Raw genomic sequence first — 8,963 nt, 5'->3', positions numbered from 1 at the left:
CAGAGGTAACTAAGCACGTGGATATGTTGATAAGATACTTTTTAATCCACGCTAAGGGCAGGTGTCACTTAATAGTGGACCGAAATCAATTAAATGACATTTTAATTTTTTGTGTGTGTGGAAATGGCATAGTCACAACTTCATGTCTCACGAGTCGATATTTACATATCTTATTCAGTTGTCTTAATGACTTTTGGCGGTTTCACTTATTCTGGGGCACAAACTTAAGTTGCCCTTAATAAATTTTGTAATTTTGTGGAGTAGACTGTATTTCAAATCTCATCTTCATTGGAATTGGTTCTGTAACTTTACGAGTATACGCAGAAAGGTGTATTCTTTCGTTATTATTATTTTTTCTCTCAGGAAGAGCAATGTAACCTTCTAGAATGGTACTTTCTATCTTTGGGGACTGACACAGATTCGCTGAAGCATACTTCAGTGCAAATCATCTTTATTGCTGAAATTTAATTGACAGTGTTAGGGAGAAAAAGTCGCCATTGCTACCAAAGTTCTGAACGTTTCCTGCATATAACTTTGGGATTGTTGCTACTCCCATAACTGTTTAGGTCCACAGAAAGAGGGGCTTGCACTTAAACAAGCCAACAAAGAACAAGAGGTAATCATCTAAGCTGGAATTGTTAAACCACAATATCATGTTACTTAGTTCAAGTCCTTTCTTCAGATGTCATCAAAATAACAGAGACTGAAGAGACTTTTGGACAGTTACCACCTCTTGTTGCTGCTGTTAAATGAAAGGAGAGAATATACTCGTTTAGTATTTATATAAGGATTATACATACAACAGCAAATAGACTGCTTCAACGTTTAAATCAATCCTTAGTTTTCACCTTTAAATATTACACTACTTACATGTGCCATCATAAGGTGTTTTTGCAACACGACCATTTCCTTCCTAAGTTCACTCTGTTCACCAATAAGAAAATTTTCCTGATTCTTCTCTAAGTCTTCTTTACTCTAAAACAAAAAGCCTAGTCCAGTTACAAGCCACCATTTTTCTTCTTATGTTCAAAACATGCAAAACTAAATTTCAAAAGGACTACATTTTTTAATATTCCAGTGATGTCCATTATCTTATTTGAAATAAAATTCTAAATCACACAGGTAGACAAAAACATTCACTAAGAAAAATTTTTAAATATCAGATTCGAGTGAATAACAATAATTATCATCATCATCATCATTATTAAATTATTATTATTTTAAGTGGGCTCCAACACGGGGTTTGAACTCACAACCCTGAGATGGAGACCCGAGCTGAGCTCAAGGGTTGGGCGCTTAACTGACTGAGCCACCCAGATGCCCCAAAATACTCTTATTTTAGGAGACACGACTACAGTACGCTTTGCTCAAAACAATGGGTTAATGTCAAGCAGCTAAGGTCAAGCTCAAAAAAGACTCCAAAATAGAAAAGGAGCGGGAGTCCCCACCAACAATCGCTGTAATTTTGAAATCCCGTAATGAGCTTTCTAACCTCAGGTAATGACACGTTTATTATCAGTAATAGTCAACGTAACATGATTTCCTTAGAGGGAATACAGTGACCTGTGATGTGACCTCTACAACTTACGAAAAACACAACCCACTGTTTATATTTTGCTATTCATTCAGCAAGTGCTGAAATAGTGTGTACCATGTAGAAAGTACCGTGTTGAGTGCTGTGGAGGAATTTAAAAATGAATACACAATCTCTCCCATATCCCAGGGCCAAGAGCAAACATAAACAGAAATGATACAAAAATTTTATGATAGTTACAGAAGCACAACTTGTTGCGGCTGCACAGCAGAGAAAGGAGATTAATGCCGACCTGGTTGGCAAAAGAATAAGATTTCAATAGGTGAAGAAAGAGAGGTTAAAAACACTTCCAGGGGAAGGACATAAACGGAGCGTAGAAGTAATAGTTTAGACGAAGCAGTTACCGGGAAGGGTGGGCATAAAGACGGAATGTAGCAAATAAAACTAAAAAGGGCATCATGTCATGGTGCATCTTTGAGTATCTAAGAGTTTTTACAAGGGGAATCGACTGACAGGCTTTCAAGAGGGGAGAACTACCTCGTAGGAAGATAATGCCCTCAGACCTAGGAAGGATGGAGAGATCAGATGAGAGTTTAATAGTTGAAGCAAGGGACGATGAGGTCCTCAGCTAGGGCTGCAGCAGTGGGAATTCAAAGAAAGAATTGAAAGGACCATTGCAGAGGTTAAGTACCACACAGCCCAACAGTAACTGGAGCGGGAGGATAAGGAACCACAGGAGTCAAGGAGAACGGTCAATTTCCAACCCTAAGTGGTTACACTGGGCAATAACACTGAGAAGAAATAATTTCTGTTACTTTATGAAACCTCCATGCCACCCAATAAATGGTCTTCACAGAGCATTAGAACAACACACTCTCCGCTTGGAAACAATTTTAATATTACTATTTAGTATATGTTTATTAATTTATTTATTTTTTCAGCGTAACAGTCTTCATTGTTTTTGCACAACACCCAGTGCTCCATGCAACACGTGCCCTCCCTATTACCCACCACCTGGTTCCCCCAACCTCCCACCCCCGCCCCTTATGTTTAATCCTAAGATTCTTTAAAGAATGCTTATTTTGAAATTATATCACTAGTTCTTAAACATTCCAGTTAGTTTAGAAGAGTGACCTTTCGCCACGTATTTGAACAAGATTCTTTTAAGAACAAATTACATGACCATCCCAAAAGCTGCAGGAAAGGTATTTGACAAAATGCAACGCTCTTTCACGATAAAAAAACTCTCAACAAACTAGGTACAGGAGAAATGTATCTCACCGTAATAAAGCCCACAGCTTTATGACAAGCCCACAGCTAACGTACTCAGTGGTGAAAAACCGAAAGCTTTTCCTCTACGATCAGGAGTAAGACAAGGTTGCCCAACCTCACTACTCCTACTCAGCATAGTACCAGAGGGCCTAGCTGGAGCATTTTGACAGTAAGAGGAAACAGAAGGCATCCAACCTGGAAAGGAAGAAGCGAAATTATCTTTGCTGGCAGGTAGCGGTGATCTTATATGTAGGAAACCCCAAGGGTTCCGCATGTGCAAAAATCCCTGTTAGAACTAATAAATGAATTCAGCAAAGCTGCAAGTTATCAGACCAACACGCAAATGTCAGCTGTATTTCTACACACTAACAGTGAGTTCCCCAGAAGTGAAGTTAAGAAAACAATCCCATTTACAATGGCGTCAAAAAGAGTAAGATACTTAGGAAAAACACTTTACCAAGGAGGCGATAGACTGACTCGTCGGCTGAAAACTACAAAGCACTGATGAAAGAAATTAAAGACAACATACGTAAGTGGAATGATTATCCCATGCTCACGGACAGGAAGACTTAATATTGTTCAAATGCCCATACCACACAAAGCAATGTGCGGATTCTGTGTTATCCCCATCAAAACCCCGATGCTATTTTTCTACAGAAATGCTTCTACAAAGCAATCCTACAATTCACGTGGATCCACAAAAGACCGTGAATAGCCAGAGCGATTCCAAGAAAGAACAACCACAACAACAATAACAACAAGCTGGAGCCATCACACCTCCTGATGTGAAAAATATATTATAAAGCTACAGTAATAAGAACAGCTTGGTACTAGCATAAAGACAGATGTATAGACCAATGGAACAGAACAGTGAGCCCAGAACCAATGGAACAGAACAGTGAGCCCAGAAATAAACTCTCACATATACAGTCAACTGGTTTTTGACGTGGGGGCCAAGGACACAAAATGAGAAAAAGATAGTGTCTTCAACGAACGAAGCTGGGAAAACTTTATGTCCACATGCAAAAGAATAAAAGAGGGTAGGTGGGTCGTCTCACGTTAGGTATCCTTAGGACATTAGAAACAACGATGACGACAAAGGCACCCTGACCAAAAACAGAAGGGCAATGTACAGGATTCCATCCACTCCCAAACGAGTGTATAGCTGTGTGAAGAAGAGGTTCGTGTCACTGAGGAGGATTCGCTAGTGTGGAAATACGACTGAAAGTAATCTCAATTCACAAGCTGATAGCCTTACTCTGGCTTTTTTCATTCTCATTTTCATTCTTTCATTCTCTGTGCTGTCTCTTGCAATTACAAGTTGGCATATAAAGCCACTCTTAGTCACTTTGGTAATTCTGGAAGCAAATATGCCATGAAATACTTAACAAAATGCAACTGAAAATAAAATTGGCTCCTTGCTGTTTAAGAAACATTGGCAGCACAAAGGAAAATAAGTGACATCGAGAAATGATGTAAAGTCTTCCCCCTTTCAAACTACAAAGTCATCACTACTCTCCTAAGAAAGACCGACTCTGGAAAAAATACCATGATTAAGCTGTTAATAAGGGATCGGTTTCATGCACGATATGCATATTTCTTGGCAAAATTCCCAATCTCTTGGCAAAATTCCCAATCTAGCATTCCCTGTCTTGAGTAACACCCTCAAAACCATTAATGAATCTGAAAAGTAAAAGTACATTTAGCATTTATGTTAAATCAGAACAATGAATTCAAAATGGAAAATGCCTAACTAATTTTAATTGATTTTAAAGGCATAACCAAAATGTTTTTGACATGTATTAAGAAAGAAAAACAATTATTTTCTACTTCCATGTATATATATATATATATATATATGTATATATATATATATATAACACTTTGTGAGAAGACATTGTGTTATGAAATTCAACAGACCTTTAAGAATTGCTCATACAACTCTTTCATTGCTTGCATTCTCTGGCTCTGAGCAACTCTAGAGCGTTGCAAAACCTTTTGCTGCTGTCGAAATATATTCTACAAATATAAAAGAAAAAAAAAGCTGAGATGACCATTTTGGTGAAATTTAAAATCTGACAACAAAAAAAATCTAGATTCAACTGGAGTAGTTTTTAAATAAATATTTTTTTTAGTATCTTCTCTTTTCTCAAATATTATGACCAAGTTTACATCATTTGTGTTTACCGGTAACATAGGAAAACACCACAATAGTCTTATGTGCTGGTCACTCAGTAGGAAATTTCCTTTCTTAACAATACTGAAATTTAAAAAAACCAATATTGAAATCATATATCTTACTCTTGTTGATTTTGAAATCCACACGCATGATCCCTCCAATAATCCTTCCATGATCTTCCTATTCCTCCACCAGTGAACTTGTGATATCCCTACTTAGCCACTCACTTTCAGAGTCATACCTTGGATTTTTGTCAGCCCGGTAACTGAAACACCTACGTGATGTGATGAATGGCAAAGACTTACAGAGGAACTATGTACACAGACTGTTCTGAACCACTTCAAATAAGCTTATTATAGAGGAGCTTACTTAACTCCTAAAAACAGACAAACAAACAAACAAACATAGAACAAAACAAACAAAAAAAACCTGTAAGTACTCTTATTATACTCCCTTTCATAGATGAAGAAACTGAGGTTCAGAGAAAAGCAGTTTGTCCCTGGTTTCACAGCTAGCAGTTAGAAAATCAGAACTGGATCCCAAACATCACTGTCCCAGTGTCCAGGCTCTTGACCACTGGACTACGCCCATTTTCCACAACATTCCACCTCTACCTCCCTGTGTTTGTGGCTCACTCTCCCTTTCCTACTACAGCTCAGTGCCCTAGCAGGATCCGACATCCATTGAATGAACACCTTCCACCGTCCCCTGTCTCCACCTTCTGTCCTCATTTCCCCCCTTTCCAGATAAATCTGTGGTCGATGGTCATACCTACACCCTTGCTTATATACCTTGCCCCCTTCTCACTCTGTCGAGGTGCACGGCTAACCTCAGCCCAACCCTGGAAAATCCAGCTCTCCGGCTGCTCAGACGCAACCACAACCACGAGTACTAGGCTCATGTAAATTCATGATTGCTACGACACCCCACCCACCCTGGATCAGAGTGTTGCTTGGCGATGGTATTTCCCTTGTCCAGTCACTGGCCCACTCTCAGGGAACAATTCCAGGACTTCTCCTCTGCCCTCAAAAAGCAACATCTCCTCCACCATCCTTACTCCTAAATGTGATACAGGCCAGCCCATTAAGAGGGAAGCGTGCGCTGAGCCCAGTGACCCGTTCAGGAACGAGCAAACGATTGAAACTAGATTACTGATGGCAATCCGGGGGACTTTTCTGCCAGACCTATGGAGAACGGTTATCTCGGTACACCGGGGTTACTAACCTGGTAGTGAATCTAGGATCGTAAGATGCCGTCATGCTTGACCCCATGGAGAGGGCCTATTAGGAGACGGAGACAGCCCCAGACAGCACCGCCCAAGCAACCTTTACCCAGACTCATTCAGCGATACCTGGCGCAAAACTCCCTTTGACATCTTCAGATAAACCAAGTCAAGGGCATCCCTCTTTTGCTTTGGCAAATGTCTGTCACTTGGAACTGCAGGAACCCCAACCAAGAGAGGAAGTAAAGACCAAGGGCTATCGTGAGAGGCTGTGCGCCTATACTTCTCTGATTTCTCTGAGATCGGGGCCCAGCCACAGAGCCAGCAATGGAAACAGGACTCTGGCTCAAATCTACGGGTCTAAGATGTGGCTCGGCTCACCACTCCTACTCGAGACATAGATTAATTATAAAGCTAAGCCCGATACCAACAGCTAGTTTTTCTTCTTCCTCCTTGGTTTTCTGCGCATCTCTATCCCACTCTTGAAGCAAAGTTAGAAACTGCTGACAGTATTCGTGATAAAGCTTCTGCCTGTAAAACGTAATTATGAATAAGTGTCATCCTTTGTATCGTTAAGAAAAAAGTAAACCCACTCAAATCCAAATTGACTGGACATGAATTGTACTATAAAGGGAGAAGGGGGTGATCACAAGCTGAAATTTTCTGGTGGAAAACAGCAAAATAAAGTGGATGGCTTACTCCCATTGCTAACCCTCACTCCCTCCTAACTGTCTAAGAGGGATGCTATCCCGTACGCCTTAAAGCTCTTGAAAACCAAGGAAGATTTACCGCATTATAAATTTTCCCCCAAACTGCATTTTATCTACAAGGGGTTTTGTTTTTACTTTTACTTTTTCATTTTCATTCACCTGCTGAGTAACATATAGGCTGTGGAATGATAAATAGATTCAATGAGGGTGTCATAGTCACTTACGTAATACAAGTTTCCCAAACAGTAACGTTTCACTTTTTCCCCCACTGCGGCACAATAAAGATTTTGTACAAAGGAACAGTGAGCCCAATAGGGATACATTTTAAATTTATTTATTTTTTTCAGCGTAACAGTATTCATTGTTTTTGCACAACACCCAGTGCTCCATGCAATACGTGCCCTCCCTATTACCCACCACCTGGTTCCCCCAACCTCCCACCCCCCCGCCCCCGCCCCTTCAAAACCCTCTGGTTGTTGGGATACATTTTAAAATTATTCAAATATAAGATTAATCTTTTCTACATAATTGAATACAGCTAACTCTCACAAGACATTTGTCTCTTATTCAGCTCGCATACTCCAAGAATGAATGCAATTTTTTCTTACGCTAAGAAAGCCCCATTATAATTTGAAAGGAGAAAAATAGGGATTACCTTTATTGACCTCTAGATAATACATCTCTTTTCAATTACGGTGTGAACTTATAGGACTAAAAGAACTATTTGCTTAGATAAACATCAAGCCAGACGTATTTTTCAACAGAGACTCCAACAGATAGAGGATAACAGTATTATACTGGATTAATTTGTCATCACAAATACTAAGAAATGACACACAGCTTCTGGTTCCAAAACCCAACAACGTTACCTTTGCTCTTCCTGGGTTTTCCAAACACGCTCAATTTTCTGGTTAATGCTTTTGACAGAAGCTCTGGTATCCATCATGCATCTTTTTCTCTTTGCATAAAGAATCCTTTTAGTGTCACCTATATTAAGCATACGTATTTATTAACATTTAATACTGAAAGCTATTCTTTGCAGTTTATTGAAGACAACACAGGCAATATGGGTTCAGCCGCATTGGAAAGACAATTAGCGTTTTTGTTTTTGTAAAGGCCTCACATCAGAAATCAAGATTATTCATCTTCAAGATGAATTCATAATTATTCAAGATGTTTTTTTCCTGCGAAATCTTTCAGTTGCTGGTATCTGAATTCCAATTTATTTATTTATTTTTTTGCCTGCACACACCCTTTATTTAACTGATCCTGGAAAAAGAGCTAATAAACAAAAGTTACTATCTTCCAAAATGTGTAAAAAAAAAAAAAATGGGGGGGGGGGTGTGGTTCCTCAATGACAGTCTTTAATTTTCTCTTGAAAAGACAGTTGTAGAGGCTAGTCTTTAATAAATGTATAAAATATCCTTCAAATGAAAGGCCTCGCTGAGATGGATTCTTGTTAGAATTCAATATATAAAACATACTTTATCATTCTATTTTAAAAGTATCCAAAAGGGAAAGAAAAGTGTCCAAACTGATCCTGGAAAAAGAGCTAATAAACAAAAGTTACTATCTTCCAAAATGCGTATAAAAAAAAAAAAAAATGGGGGGGGGGTGTGGTTCCTCAATGACAGTCTTTAATTTTCTCTTGAAAAGACAGTTGTAGAGGCTAGTCTTTAATAAATGTATAAAATATCCTTCAAATGAAAGGCCTCGCTGAGATGGATTCTTGTTAGAATTCAATATATAAAACATACTTTATCATTCTATTTTAAAAGTATCCAAAAGGGAAAGAAAAGTGTCCAAAAGGGATACAAATAAATCTGGGGCGCTGGGGTGGCTCAGTGGGTTAAGACCTCTGCCTTCACCTCGGGTCCTGATCCCGGAGTCCTGGGATCGAGCCCCACAGCAGGCTCTCTGCTCAGCAGGGAGCCTGCTTCCCTTCTTCTCTCTCTGCCTGCCTCTCTGCCTACTTGTGGTCTCTCGGTCAGATGAATAAATAAAATCTTAAAAAAAATACAATGAGAAAATTAAAAAATGATATTT

General features: G+C 39.2%; 1 protein-coding gene across 1 annotated transcript; it reads right to left on the bottom strand.

Moving 5' to 3' along the window:
- Window positions 1-643: 643 nt before the first annotated feature.
- On the bottom strand, window positions 644-7,939 carry LOC123935468 (synaptonemal complex protein 3-like). Its single transcript, XM_045996288.1, has 5 exons — window positions 7,787-7,939; window positions 6,639-6,738; window positions 4,727-4,825; window positions 871-975; window positions 644-742 (listed from the first exon to the last, which is right to left on the bottom strand). The coding sequence occupies exons 1-5, from the start codon at window positions 7,915-7,917 to the stop codon at window positions 689-691; spliced, it is 489 nt and encodes a 162-aa protein (XP_045852244.1). The 5' UTR covers window positions 7,918-7,939; the 3' UTR covers window positions 644-688.
- Window positions 7,940-8,963: the final 1,024 nt, after the last annotated feature.

The sequence above is a fragment of the Meles meles genome, chromosome X, assembly GCF_922984935.1.
Source record: "Meles meles chromosome X, mMelMel3.1 paternal haplotype, whole genome shotgun sequence".
Taxonomy (NCBI): domain Eukaryota; kingdom Metazoa; phylum Chordata; class Mammalia; order Carnivora; family Mustelidae; genus Meles; species Meles meles.
This window is presented reverse-complemented; position numbering and strand designations above follow the sequence as displayed.

Coding starts and splice junctions, on each gene's coding strand:
- LOC123935468 (XM_045996288.1), bottom strand. CDS start 7,917: ATGCTTAATATAGGTGACACTAAAAGGATTCTTTATGCAAAGAGAAAA. Junction 6,739..7,786: donor AAAACCCAGGAAGAGCAAAG/GTAACGTTGTTG, acceptor TACGTTTTACAG/GCAGAAGCTTTATCACGAAT. Junction 976..4,726: donor TGTATGAGCAATTCTTAAAG/GTCTGTTGAATT, acceptor TTTTTGTTTTAG/AGTAAAGAAGACTTAGAGAA.